The sequence below is a fragment of the Canis aureus genome, chromosome 33, assembly GCF_053574225.1.
Source record: "Canis aureus isolate CA01 chromosome 33, VMU_Caureus_v.1.0, whole genome shotgun sequence".
Taxonomy (NCBI): Eukaryota; Metazoa; Chordata; class Mammalia; order Carnivora; family Canidae; genus Canis; species Canis aureus.
In genome coordinates, this window is record NC_135643.1 from 18,286,373 (window position 1) to 18,301,698 (window position 15,326).

The 15,326-nt window shown below is 43.5% G+C and overlaps 1 protein-coding gene across 3 annotated transcripts in view; it reads right to left on the reverse strand.

Moving 5' to 3' along the window:
* The window catches only part of UNC5C (unc-5 netrin receptor C), a 351,448-nt gene that overhangs the window by 18,997 nt on the left and 317,125 nt on the right, over window positions 1-15,326 (reverse strand). For all 3 annotated transcript variants that reach the window (XM_077882935.1, XM_077882934.1, XM_077882936.1), the window contains one exon: window positions 12,402-12,635. In XM_077882935.1, coding sequence (XP_077739061.1) covers window positions 12,402-12,635 — 234 coding nt within the window. The remainder of the gene's footprint in view (window positions 1-12,401; window positions 12,636-15,326) is intronic.

A 15,326-nucleotide genomic window follows, 5' to 3' on the forward strand; every position in this document is an offset into this window, starting at 1 on the left:
CCAAGAATAAGCCTCTGTCCTTGGTTTCTTAGGCATTGACCTCAAAAGGCATGATTGAGAGTTCTCACTGGTGGAGAATGATGGCTCTGGCGTGAGCCTTTTTTTTTTTTTTTTTTTTGAGAGAAAGTACAGAGTAAAATGCCATTTTATTTTATGTTATTTTACCTTTAAAGATTAAAGATTTGTTTATTTGATAGCAGGGGGCTGGTTAGAAAAGAGCAGAAGGAGAGAGAGAGAGAATCCCAAGCAGACTCCCCGCTGAGCCTGGAGCTGAGGTGGGGCTTGATCTCCATACCCTTGAGATCATGATCTGAGCTGAAACCAAGGTCAGACACTTAACCGACTGAGCCACCCAGGTGCCCCAGTAAAATGTCATTTTAAAAATAATAGAGCCAGAGAACACATCTCCATTTCCTTTTTTTTTTTTTTTAAGATTTTATTTATTTATTCATCAGAGACATAGAGAGAGAGAGAGAGAGAGGCAGAGACACAGGCAGAGGGAGAAGCAGGCTCCACGCAGGGAGCCCGATGTGGGACTTGATCCCGGGTCTCTGGAATCTGGCTCTGGGCTGAAGGCGGTGCTAAACCACTGAGCCACAAGGGCTGCCCCACATCTCCATATTCTTAAGCTATTTTTCCAGCAACGGGAATGATAAAAAAAAAATTTCTACACTAAGCTGGGGGAACCTAATTTTTTGTCCCCTTTGATTAGACATGAACCCTGGTGATAGAGAAACTGTCCATCAGCATGGACCCATGCTTAAAGAAGAGGTCCCTCTGGGGTGCCTGGGTGGTTCAGTCAGTTAAGTGACTGTTTTGGGCTCAGGTTGTGATCTTGGAATCCTGGGACGGAGCCCCTCATTGGGCTCCCTGCTCAGCTGGGAGTCTGCTTCTCCCTCTGCTGCTGTCCCTACCCCTGCTTGTGCTCTCTCATTTGCTCTTGCTCACTTTCTCTCTCAAATAAACAAATAAGACTTTTTTTTTTTTTTTTTTTTTTAAGCAGAGGTCCCTCTCCAAGCATACTGCATATGCCTATTGGTAAGAAAATTGAGCATGAATTCTATGCTTCTTTATAAATGATATACCAATATCAACACATCAGTAAGCTACTGTATTACATTATAAAGTACACATAAGGTTAAAAGTATGAGCTAAGATGAATCAACACAGAAGTATTATTATCTTTTTTGTCCCCAAAGTTCACTGAGTCTGGGCCGTGTGAGGGCCATTTTGGAGACCACTGGCTTTGGCAGGTGTCCTTTCACTGCTACTTCTGGGAGAAATCAGCCCTGGAATAAATGATTTGGTAAGAAGAACCCTAACCAAACTCAAATGTAATGCTCTCCCTGAGAAGTAGCAACTGATATCACATTCAGGATGTTCAACTTCAAGGAGACAGGACAAAATAAAGACAATGACCAAAGCACAAATTAAAAATATTAAAGTGAATTAAAGATATTGGAATCAATCAAGAAAGCAAATCCTGGAAACTGAAATCATCTAAAACTACAGGAGTCAGAGATGACTTGACACATAGAGCTTATCCCATACACAGGTTTGAACTTCATGTGTCTTCTTACACACTGATTTTTTTTCTGACAACTACAGGACACTACCACAAATGATTTTTTCTCTTCCTTAAAATTTTCTTAATAACATTTTCTTTTCTCTAGCTTATTTATGGATAGCATACAGTGCATAATGCATATAACATACAAAATGTGTTAATCAGCTATTTAATGCCATTGGTAAGACTTCTGGTCAACAGTAGGCTATTGGTAGTTAAGTTTTTGGGAAGTCAAAAGTTATATGCAGATTTTCAACTGTGTGCAGGGGTTGGTGCCCATAACTCCCATATTGTTCAAGGGTCACCTATATAAATTTTACGTCAGAAGAGAGAAGAAGCCAGCCCATTTGATACACTGGTCAGGCTTGTGTTCCATATTGCTATGTTTTTAACTGTTATAACTTCAGATATGTTACAGCAGATCCTACTGAAAAATATGCTGTAACTTATATTTCAAAAAGCTTGATTTTCTGAATTCCTTCTGCATGAAATCATTTTATTATACATAGGATACACAGAAGGAAGAGGACATAAAAATAACAAATGTATGAATCAATAAGATATAGCTTTACAGTTAAATGCTTTCCTCTCCTTAATCTTCCTGAGAGTATTCATTCAACATCAGTAAAACATCCATGCCCTGCGGAACCATGTCAGGCTCTGGGGCACACAGACGAGTCCCCAAACCCGCTGCACAGCACTCAAGGAGGGGAGATCACCATGTAAACACATAACCCCAAAACTGTGCTCAGCTCTCACCCAGCTTTCAGACACCTGCTTTTGGACCACACAGTTAGGATATTTCATGCACCTTAAGACAGAATAAGAACAAACGTTTTTTTAAGGTCAAAAGATGTAGTCAGACTTCAGAAAAGATAAGGTGACCTTGGAAAGAAATGCCACAATAGGAATTAGGATCGTGGAGGCTCTTTGTTCTCAGAAACAGAAACACCACCTTCCTTTGCAAAGGTTGTCCTCTCTCTCGGTGGCACTCCCACCTAGGGCCTTGTTTTGGTTCTAGGTGACTCTCCCTTTGGCTTTAATGAGCTTGCTCTGCTTCAACGAGAAGGGGTCACTTTCGGCCTTCCTTTGTCACTCCTATCTCCACCCTGCAACTTAACGTTGGGAAGACCCTCTCAGGAGTCACTTATTGGCAGAGGTATCCCTAGCTCCCCTTTCTGTGGCAACACACCCAAGATCCCAGGGGTAAAGTCCCCAGGAGCAGGCCCTGCGCGTGTGAGTCTAGGGCCCGGCGGGGTCTGAGCGATCCTCAGATGGCTGCTTGCCCTGCTCGCTGGCTGCCCAGCACAGGTTCTCGGGTGGCCCTGAGTGAGGGCTCTATTGATTTGGGAGGCCTGAGAGGGATCGCTCGAAAGGCAGGGACAAGAGATTCCACAGTAGAAACAAGCGGCTTTCACAATAACCAATTAAACCAAGACATTATCCATGCCCAGCCATTAGTGTGGGCCACTTAAGAGCCACAATAAATCTTAGCTGTTTTAAAGGCCTGTGCATACGTACACAGGGAGTCCCTCTGGCCTGTACCCAGAACTCTCCCAGGCTCTTAGCCCAGAGGATCAGCTGTCATCAAGGCGTCACAGGACAAGGCAAGAGGGAGGAGCCTTACAGCTCCCACACTCTGGTTTTCCTCACCCCAGAATTTTTCATGCTGCTTTATTGCTGGGGTTGACCGCATCTGCCTCCAGGCCACGTGTCAGTCTCATAGCTAGTGCGCGGGGGAGCCCCAGGCAACACAGCTGCACGCACTGAGCCACTTGAAGCGCAAGTTTACGGATGTGAGACGTCTCTGCCTGGGGGGCGCTTTGTGCCAGGAACTGTGTGAGGTGCTGGGGCCCTGGCTCTGTTCTCCGGGCCCTGAGCTCACCCTACTCCTGCTCCAGAACCGGTTTCCTCTCTTACTGAGGCTCTGAACCGTATGGCCTCCTTTGCTGGAGGCACGTGTTTTCGCTTCCCCTTCCTCCAGAAGCCGTCATCCTGCTTGTGGGTTATCTAGCCTTTAGCCTTCCCTCGGCCCCACACCCCACTCTCTCCTTTTCCTCACTGCCCTCTTAGCACTTCTTTTTTTCTTAATAGAAATCTTATCAGCTGGAGAAAGGAGGAAACAAATGGTTAAACTTGAATCTCATATAATGCATTAAAATTTCTTCTGGAAGAGAAGGCTGGAAGGAGGTTAAATCAAGGCTTTGTTTTATGTTGTCTGGCTTCATTCTCTGTATTGTGTGGATGTGATCTGTCTGCGCACTCTCTCTTCTTGATGGAAATGGAAAGGCCTGATTGGGCTATACTCAGCTGCCTAGGGGCCTAGGGCCGGCCCTGGGATCCCAAGCAGGTGGGCCTCGCACTCCGGAGGTTTTCCACCCAGGGACAGATGGGCAGGGAGGCACCCCGCTCCATGCTCTGTTCCCAGTGTTGGACCAAGCACCGGAGACTGAGTTGGGCAGCTCAGGCCCCGTGCCCCACCTTTTCCACACTTCCATCATCTGGGCCAGGGGTCTCAAGGCCACATTCAGCCTCCACTTGGGCCTCACAAACACCAACCCTCAAGGGTGTCTTGGTTTTAAAAAAAATCACATCTCCATTCAGATTTTATAGAACCTTGTCTTGCTCCTGTTAATTCTTTAAGTCTGTGTTGAGACCTGCCCTTGTCATGGGGAATGAGAAATTTCTCTTTTCGCCACGGAGGCCTTCTGTCGCTCTCACAGCTGTGGGCCTGCATGCCTCCCAAACAGAGGCCACAGAGAGTGGCTGTCCTTCTCTGCTGGTCCCTGCCAGCGCTTCAGCCAAGCTGCTCTCCGTTCCACTGCGCTGATTCCTCCTCTGGCCTGTGGCCTCTGGCTGCAGGGCCCGGGGGTGGGGGGGTGCACATCCAACTGTGGGCCACCTCTCCCACCTGCTCGGGTCACCGCCGCTGGCTTTGCTACCTCTTCCTCCTGAGCTCACACCGGGGTGCTGTGCTCTCCCCCCTGAGTGTGCCTGCCATGCCTCGTCCTCACGATAACACGGCCGGACTCTGGTGACCATGTGCAAACACTCCCCGTCAAGTCACTTCATTTCCAGGGCTCTGCCTGCTGCTCCCACAGCTGCCACTGCCACAGATGCTCGGTCAGAGCTGCCACGTCTAGCCTGCCCAGTCAGGGCACTCTGTGACACTTTTAAAGCAAAATGCCAAAGGGTGGCATTTGAAGAAGTGGCAGTGTCACTTGTCCACCTCTGGGCATATTTCTAAGGAGAAGATGATCCCTCACATCTTTGGAATTAGAAATAGGACATTTTAGTTTGTTCTAAAACTTCTGAAATTATCTTTTATTTCTTTTTGTCACTGAATATGCCATTTTAAAATTTCCACATTAGTTTCTATTTTTGCCATAAGAATTCACCTTGAGCTTAATGACTTTATACAACACAAATTTATTACCTTGAGGTTGTGTAGATCAAAAGTGTGACCTCAGTCCCACTGAGCTAAAGTCAAGGTGTTCTTAGGGCTGCCTTCCTTTTTGGAGAATTTGCTTTTTTGTCTTTTCCAAAACCTTCCAGAGGCTGACATTCTGGGACTCAGAGTCCCTTTCCTCCATCTTCAAAATCACAATGGTACATCTTTCTGGTCTCTCCTCCATGGCTATGGCTCCCTGGGACTATAGATAGCTAAGACAAATTCTTCACTTTCAAGCACCATGTAATTAGATTAGATCCACCCAGAAAATCCAGGATAATCTCTTCATGTCAAGGTCCATACGCCTCATCATATTTGCAAAGTCCCTTCTGTCATGTGAGGTAACACATTTACAGGTTCTGAACATTTTGTAAAGAGAGATCTTTGGGGGCCTCTATACTGTGTACCAGCACTTTTATTTTTTCCTCTCTTTTCTTTCTCTCTCTCAAAAAAAATAAATTCAACAAGGCAGGTCATTTCCAAAATACAGGGTAGGGCAGGGCCAAGTCTCATGAGAGGATAATAAAGATTCAGTAAATCTAGACTCACCAAAAAGATCCGTGTCCCTAAATGGCTGACCAACTAGCCTGCCTACAGTCCTGAAACCCACCTCACAAATTAGAGTACAATTAGATTTAATATCATCATTGAGGCATTACCTTCACAATGCCGTTATATCTAAATGCCCATCTAGGGATAATGAACATCATCAAGCCCCTGTTTAGTGCTAGGAAATGTAATAACTTTGATCTCCTTGAATCTTCTCAGTGTCCCTGATGTAGATCAAGTGACTGTTAGTCAAAGAGGTCAAGTTCAATGACCAGAGCCACAAACCTGAGGAGCTGCAGGACCAATTGAGTTAGCCAGCCTAACTCTAGTTCCCCTACCACACCACACCACACTTCCTTCCATACACGCAGCAGAATGATAAGAAAAACACATTTGCATCCTTTTATGCATTTTTTGGTGTCATTTAATACTTGTGTTACATGTACACATAGATTAACTTAACTGAAGAGACCAGCGTCCTGAAAGTATAAAACATGGGTCAAGCTAGCTTTGAGGTTGTTTGAGGGAACTGAAAGAAAACCTAAGGCTAACGGGGCCAGTTTAAAAGAGGGCCAGCCTTCATAAGCCCAGAAGAGGCAGGCTTGAAGTGCTCTGGGTTCTGCAGGGTCACAGCTGCCATGGAGGGGGGCGTCAGAAGGCCAGTGGAAGGCATCAGGTGGCACGATGAAAACAAAAGCTTCTCCAGGCTACCTCTGCCTGTCTACAGCTGCAGCCAAGAGGCTGAGTATCACACAACTCTCGAGTAGACCTCCCACTTCCTCTCATTTTCAGCATTTCTTTCATTTTCTCTTATTTTCCACATAATCTGATCTTTCACGGAGTTTCTATACTAGACCGCAGCCTGAATTAGGGTATGTGAAAGCTGAAGAAATCCAAAGAACACTCTGCTCCATGCCAAATGACTACATGAAGAGAGCCAGCTTATGTTAATTTACATATTCAGTTCATATCGCATATACATTTGTCAGAAATTCAATAAACATCACATGCTGCCCATAATGTATGCAAATAACTCTTCTTTTAGGTTATGCATCTCAGGGTTTACTATAAACCTCTTTATTACAAAAGGAAAAATCTCAGAAATTGTACCCTCAGGATAGTGGGACAGAGATGCCTTATTTCCATGTTGATGTATGTTTCTCTCTGAGTGTTTTAAAACTTACCCAAATATAATCTTGCTCTCTATTCATTTCTGGTCTTTTTATAGGAAGACTTAAATCTTTGCAAATAATGAGAGGGAAACGCCAATATTATCACTTTAATCACCCAAAGAGGAGGGAAACAGAGACACTGTGATCATTGACGGACCTAAATCTTTATGACAGAACCTCGCTATGTGAGCACAGGATTGCTTCTAAAGGGTTTTTTGTAATTCTTCCATCTTTATTCCTCCACATGAGCTCACCCTGCATATCGCTCCCACTGGTCTCTCGAGCACATGCACATGCACGGGAGAAAAACCCACCCCAAAGGTGGCTGAGAACCTCTTATCTCCTAGCAGCCTTGGCTTTTATATTGGCACTCACCTCTGGCATTCTAATTCTCAGCAATGCTTCCAAATTGTGAAACACAGCTTTTAAGTTTCAGGGACCGTTTTCGCCTGCAGGCTTAACAAAACCGAGGGAAGGTGTCACCAGGGCTGCTGCCCTCAAAGAGCTGGGTGCGGAGATGAAAGGATGCATCAGTGCCTCCTTGACACCAACTCATGTGGTGGTCTCCTTTTTTTTTTCCTCCCCATCCATATGGACAGTATAAGCACATAAGATAAAAAGCAGGAATTAATATTCTCAATATGTTCACTTCCAGACACTGGGCCAGATTTTTCTAGTTAGCTCTCCATGTTGTGTAGTTCTGAAACTCTGAGGAGGAGCACTCCGCTGGGCTCCCTCTCTGCCCCAGTCTAACATTCTGGGAGGGTTTCTGTAATTCCAAAGGAATCCTCAGGACGCAGTGGTAACTATAAGAAAATATCAAGCCTGAGGAGACCCACTTTGGGTCACCAATTGCTGCACTGGAGATGGAGGGGGTAGATGACTGAGCTGGATTCAAGTGCAAACAAGGAAGCAGAGCTCCTTTTCATCAGAGCCCAGGCCAGATGAGGAGAGGCTGAAATAAAAGGTTCAAAGAGTAAAGGACAGGCTCTACGGGAGTGTCCTCTGAGTGGTGCAGTAGGAGTCAGGTCATTGCAAAGCATGAAGGGGCTGCTGTGTAGTCAGGGACCTGGAAGAAGCCTCTGTGAGATCTGAGGAGAGCCAAGAAGGGATCAAAAGGAGTGCAGAGAAACAGGGGAGGCACAGCTCAGGGCAGCCACCTGGGGAGTAGGATACACTCAAGCAGAAATTTATGGTTGAGTGTGTGTGGGTGGCTCAGTGGTTGAGCGTCTGCTTTTGGCTCAGGTCATGATCCTGGGGTCCCGGGATTGAGTCCCGTATGCCTGCTTCTCCTCCCTCTGCCTGTGTCTCTGCCTCTCTCTGTGTCTCTCATAAATAAATAAAAAATATATTTTAAAAAAAATTATGGTTGTCAGAGCAACACCACAATCTGGAAGTAAAACCAGAGGGCTTGTTCAGTGCCAGTCATCTTCAGCTGTGGAAATTAGAGAAACCCTCAGCAGCTCCAGCTGGCAAGAGATTTAGACTGCAAGTGAGTTCCCTGGAGATTTGGGGGAGCGCAGAGGAGGGTTCGTGGACCAGGACACCAGAGAAGATTGAAGGAGGTCTTCCTTAAGATCCAACCGTGGCCTGCCTTTGTGTGTGAGATGGAAGGTCAGATGTGGTCAGAAATCAGGAGCTTCTGAGGTAGGGATCTTGGCAGGTGGAGATGCTAATGAGGGTGAAATCCAGAGCAAGTTTACCCTGGCAGATAGATGATGGGGGATGATGTGAAGGTCACCAGAATAACTTTGGGCAAAGAACTGTAATGAGCGTTGTCTTTGAATTTGAAAGGATGATAGGAATAAGAGGAGTGGAAAGAAAGACCATGAGGCAGGTACTGCTAGGCTAGGGGTAGGTACTAGGAGATTCTGGGCTCTGGATCTGAAATAGATAGTGAATAACAGAATATCAGAATAAGAACAGCGGTAGAAAAAGCCAGCCCTCCAAGAAAACAATGCCCTGGAAGCAGTCAGAGGTATGAGAAGTACTGGAACTCATCCTCTCAGCCTTATGCTCACTTAGAGGGAGGGTGGTATTCCCCGCAGGGATTCTGAGGGATGCCGTGTCACATGGAAGATCCAGTTGCAGTTAATGTGAGCTGTGAAGGAGGCGGAGAGAGTAGTTCAAGGATTAGGAAAGTTTGTCCTCGGTAAGATGAAAGTTCCAAAAAAATCAGTGAAAGTGTTTAGGATAACAGTATTTTTTTTTAAAGATTTTATTTATTTATTCATGAGAGACACAGAGAGAGGCAGAGACATAGGCAGAGGGAGAAGCAGGCTCCCTGCAGGGAGCCCGATGCGGGACTTGATCCCAGGACCCCGGGATCACATCCTGAGCCAAAGGCAGAGCCTCAACTGCTAAGCCACCCAGGCGTCCCTGGATAACAGTTCTTAATTTTCTTTTATTCTGCACAACAGAATAACCTAGGGAATGGTAAAAGAAAAACCCGTGGCCCAATGTCTGAAAGTGAACATATCGAGAATATTCCTGCTTTTTATCATAACCAATATCCACACCAATTAGATCAGAACCGTTGGGTTGGGACTGCAGAGTAAGTCTTTGTTAAAGCTCCCCAACTGACTCCCACGTGCATGGGATGGAGAACTGCTAACCTGGGAAGAGTGTGCGCAGGGAGCTGGTGGGCCTGCAGGAGGAAGAGGTGTTTGGAGGGGAGGATTTATGGACGATGATGGGAAGCAGAGAGATGGCAGAGAGACTGGTGGGGAGCGCTGGAAGGCGGGTGCCAGAGGCAGAATTCAGGTAAAGGGCCTGTCTGCAAAGCAGCCCCAAGGTTCTGATTCAAGCGTGGGTGTTAGGCAGCGTCGCTGGGACTGAACTAATTGTCTCTTCAGTGTGTTGGATAGACCATTTACCTATAACTAGGATTTTGGTATTTCTACATTATTAAAAGGCCATGAGGTGCAAGAAAGCCTTATCCATTATTCATATTTGTTTCAAGCTAAGTGCTGGATCCCCAGATGCTGAGAATTTATAAATGTCTATTTGGGAAATCACTGACCGTGATTCAAACTGCTCTTGGGTTGTTTCTGCTGCTCAAATCTGTTTGTCGATCTTTCCCAGCGTTGACCATTTGCATTTCCTCTCACTAATTAAAAAAATTAAAATTATTTTAATGAATTATTACCGTTTTGGGCAGATTTGTGTGTTTCTGGTGGGAAGAAAGATCAAGTGTGCCCAAGTATAAGAACTATCTGTGTGAATATAAAATACATGTATCAAACATTTTAAATATGATGTAGATCTTCCATAGTATGCTTTTTACAATGATTTTTCTTGGAACGGTTAAAAGATTTGCCTTAATCAGATCCCATGGCTCCACTACAAATACGGTTTTCCCTATGCAGAAATTAAGCCTAGGATGATTTCTTTTCTGACAGTGCCTTAGAAGTAGCACATCTGCAAGGAATATAAAAGAAATAACCATAAGCTTTACACTTACAGCTGTGTGTTCACATCATTTATTCAACATCAGAAACTCTTACAAGGTCAACCATCAAAAATATATCCTGTGTCTCATCCCCTCCATGGACTTAACCTGAGACACTCTGTTTTCATGACCTAGAACTACTTTCTGGATGGAAACTCCAGAAGGAAATACTTTGATATGTAGAAAAAAATTCTTCCCTTGGCTACCCTGACACATTTTCCTTCCGCTTCTCTTCCTCCTCTGGGTGCTCTTCCTTCTATAGCTCCTGACTGCCCTTCCTCAACCCCTGCAATGGCAGGGCACCTCTAGGTCTCTATGTTCTAGGGTGCGGCTCTTCCAGCAACCCACATTACCAGTGGAGTCTAGACTGCAGCCAGTTCCCAGGCGTGAAGCCTGCTTTCTCTACTCAATAGTTTGTGACCTAGAAAAAATTACCTAATTTTTCTGTGCCCTAAACTGAACATCTCAAAAGTGGAATTAATGGTATTTTACAGGGTTGCTGTAAGGATTAAATGAGCTAATAAACATTTCGAATCATGCTCAGCACATAGGAAGTTCTCACTAATGCTTTTTTCTTTTCTTTTTTTTTAAAGATTTATTTATTTATTCCCGAGAGATATAGAGAGAAAGGCAGAGACACAGGCAGAGGGAGAAGCAGGCTCTCCGCAGATAGCCCGATGTGGGACTCGGTCCCAGAACCTGGGATCACGTCCTGGGCCGAAGGCAGACGCTCAACTGCTGAACCACCCAGGTGTCCCTATGCTTGTTATTTTTGACAACGTTGCTTATCTTATCCCTCTGCTCTCCCTTGATATTGTCCCTGATCACAAGGGTGACAAATATCAGTATTATATAATTGGTTCCTGAGTCTCGACTTTAGGATCTGCTCTTTTCCGGAAAGCGACACCCATATTTCTAACTATCCCTGGGACATCTTTGTCCTGATGTCTAAGTCATACCTCTACTTTGATGTTCCAAAAGCAAAGTCACCACAAAGCTATCTGCCCTCTAAGTGTTACTGTTATTTAGAGGCACACTTGCTCTTCTGCTCCACCCATCCAGTGTTGGCCACCAGGTCCCATGGGAGTTATACTACAGGACCTTCCGCACCTCATTCCCTTCTCACTTCTCCACCATCAGCCCAGATCTTTCCTTGATTCTTCACGCTTCTCTTCTTGACTCTATCTTTCCACTGATGTCAGACTAATATGTCCAATGGATATTTCTAATCATGTTTTGGGTTGGTTTAAATTTCTCCACTGGCTTTCCAGTAACTCAAGAACCTGAATCTCAACTCCTCTCTCTGGCAGTTGAGGTCCATCACAATAAAACTCTTATATATCTTTCTAGGGTTTCGGAAATAATATGCTTGTGTGGAGTCTGTACTGTTCCCTCTGTGTTTCTTCACGCTGTTCACTTCACCTAGAAATTCTGTATTTTTTCCCATTATGCTGGTCAAACTCTACCTTTCATTTGGACTAATTTCAAATGTTAGCTCCTTTTCAGATGTCCTCAAAATAATATTATGCCCCCCACACTGAACTCCCTCCCACAGAACTTTCCATTAATTGATGGCGTTTATCGGACTCTGACTTCTCTCTTATTCCTTGGCATATTTCTTTTATTCCTCCTTCTAGATCATAACGTCTTCAAAGGCACTTACTATATCTTTTAAAGCTTCAAATGGGATAAAATGAATCACAATAATAGCACCAGGAATTAAGCTCATTTATTCTGCAAAGCAGCAGCCTGTTGTCAAATGCTAACCCTCTTCCTCACAGTCCTCGTAAAAAGAATGGGAAAGCATATAAATGAAGTGGCACACAAGAGGGACATACAGCGTGAGCAATTACGCCAATTCCTTTTATAGGAAGCACACAGCTGAGATAAACATGGAAGCAGATTATTTACCATCCACATCTCGTTGCCAAGTTCTTCCACTTCTTCTAAATTTTTCATTAAAGGAAATCAAGGAAGGTAAACAAAAGTAGCCCTTGGGAGGAATCAGCACAACGGAAACAACTCATTTATCAGCATGGCCTCAGAGAAATGTCTAATTTTTTTTTTTTAACTGCCTCTTTTGGGGCCAGACACTGGGTCATGCATTTGGGTGCACAAACATACACATCTTCTCTGGGTGTGCACCGCCACGCCAAATCTTGGCTTCGGTGTGCAAAGGTCAAGCAGGAGATGTGGACAGGAGCTGCTTACCTTCAGGGCATCCTGGGTGTCATCCAGACAGTAGACTCGAACACTGTACTCCAGAGAGGAGCAGCAAAGTGGCCCGAAGATGGCCAGCTTCAGGCGCTTTGCAGCAGCTTTGGTGGTGGACTGCCCAACCAGGGCATAGGTACTGAGGTTCTCTGTGAGGAGGTGGCAAGCCTCTGCGTCCAGCTGAATGTAGCAGGGGGTGGTGAAGTTTTCCTCCCCAACCACTACCACATCCTGAAAGACAAGAAGGAAGAGGCGGTGGTTGAGTCACTGTGGATTTTGTTGGCCGCCATGATGGGGGCCAGGTAGATGGAGCAGGACCTCTTCTGCTAAATGTTGATCATCCTTTTTTCTCTTTCTTTCTTTCTTTCTTTCTTTCTTTCTTTCTTTCTTTCTTTCTTTCTTTTTGTTTCTTTCTCTTTCTTCTTTCTTTTTTTTCTTCTTTCTTTCTTTTTTTCCCTTCCTCAGGCTTTATTTTACCTCTATTTCCATTCTTAATCATTCTCTCCCTTACTTCCCCTTGCCTTCATACTGCTAATATTTGTTTTTAGATGTCCTCTAGCACTTTTTTGATCTAGGAATCTACATTACTGGAATCGACATAAAATTCCACAAGAAATTCATGAATTATCCTCTTAATTTCAGTGTACCTGAGCTTATTACCCATTTATTCGAATTTAATGTTTTAATCTCTAAGTTTCTGATTGGATTTAAGAGTACTATTTTATTTCAATGTCATTAGAGAGTAGTAAGTTTTTCCTTAAAAATGTAGGGGTTTGAAAAGACTTAGAGAAATTAAGGATTTATGCAATACCATTCTACTGTGCTCCTCCAAACTCACCTGCCAATGACTTTCCAAAGCAATACATTGCTTTTTCTCAATATTCTGGGCTGCTGGACTCTACAGAAAGTACAATATGACAAACTCGATGCCTCTAAGATACTCTTCTCTGGTTAAACAGCCTAACCTTCCAACTTTTGAAGATACTTAGCAAGAAATAAAAATAAATGGGAGTGATGAATATTTTTAAAATGGTTACTAACTCAACTAAGTTTTGAATTATCTGAATGACTCAGGCCACAGAAGAAAGTCATATGAAAGACCAATTGTAGGACCCATAAACCAAGGATCAAAATTCCACATGCCTCTCCGGGTATCCAGGTAATAAGAATGTGTGAAGCAGGTAGGGCAGAAGACAATAGGGCATGGGGGAGACTGGGGTGAAGTGGAAACACAAACTTGTTTAAAGAGCTCAGTCTCCCCTGTGCTCTGCCCATCGCAGCCATGCAGAAATGCTGGTCCTTGTATTTTTCAAGAGAAGCTGGAAGTTCAAATTTTTTATGTGAAATTTGCCAACTTTTAATTAATCCAAATTTAAAAGCAAACTCCACGTGGTAGAAATAAAATACATGTGTGGGCCTGACTCTGCCTCCACATTAGGCTGCTTATACTCTCTACAGAGGCAGGAACTACATCTGCTTTGATTCCCACCATAGCTCAGTGGGCCTGGTTCATGGTGAGCAAATGGCTATTTGTAAAAAAAAAAAAAAAAAAAAAAAAAAAGAATGAATGTGTCATCATAAATTGAGTCTCTGGGACTGAACAAACATATGAAAGAAAGTGCCACTTGGGTGGTTGTTAATTAGGTAGGCCTTGTGACATCATCTGAGCGATAGTATGAGGGGGGGTTTAACGCCATCCACGAAATCATTTCTTCAACTGTGCCTGTACTATCAAGAGAGAAAGAAACTCAATACCTTCAGGTTTATTTTAGCCCCAAAGGCACCTGAAAAGAAGTGCTTTTTTTTTTTCTCTTTTTCTCCAGCAGGGTGATGACAAGCCTCAAAAATCCCATGAAGCATGTTACAGAAAGCCTCCAGTAAGACATAGTTGAGAACAGAGATGCACCATGTCCCTGCCACAGGTGTAAGTATATTCTTAAGCACTGCCCTCTTCTACTTTTCTCATCTCTTTATTTCATTTTATTGTTGTTTGTTAGTGTTATTATTACTGAAGTCCAGAAATAGGGCATTAGGGAATTAAGCAGAGTTTTGTGGAAACAATTTAGAATCACTCTGAGATTAAGATTTTGGGACTTTTTTGAGATAAATCATCTCAAGCTTAAATGGACTGGAAGTCATAACTAGTTAAGTCTGGTCATAACTCAACATAAAGTATACACCTAGACTTCAGTCCTGGACTTTTGGTGCTCTGGCAAGGAGTGATCCCCACATGTGGCCATCCTTCCTGTCCTTAGGAAGGAAATTACAGTAAACCCAGGGATACCCTTCTAACTCTCATACTCCTCTTTCTTGTAATATTAAATAATTGAATCTTCTTGTATATTTTTTCCTCAAAATTTCTTTCCTAAAAGAAAAATAACTATAAGTAATTACAAAGTTGATAATATATGGATTAGATACTTTATAATGATTACACAAAAATACAGAAGTAGCTTTCAAAACTATTTTAGTCTATATAATTTATATATAAATTATATGTGTCTATAATTTAGACATTTTTGATAGACATATTCCTGAAATATGCTTTTTGAGAATATTCTAAAATGTAATGTTTAATTTGGCTTTTTCCTACTTACACAATAGATAACTGTCTTTTCAAGGGATGACAATGAAAATACACAAGCTGTTCTTTTAGTTACTAGGTAAAACTTACATGGTAAATCTAACAAACAAATTCATTTCTACATAACTTCCAGTGCTAACTGCAGAGTTCTGATGTAGAGAATGAGATCTGTTTGAGGCACTATCCTTAAGTTATGATGGCAACAGCCACAGAGAGCTAAGACATCAAAGGTGTTCTTCATTCTAGTGGAGCTTAGGAGATGCACCCTTTCTGTTTTCCCAAGTACAGTTCAGAAGAACTATACGTGTCTACAATGCCTACCATTTTCTAACCCAGGT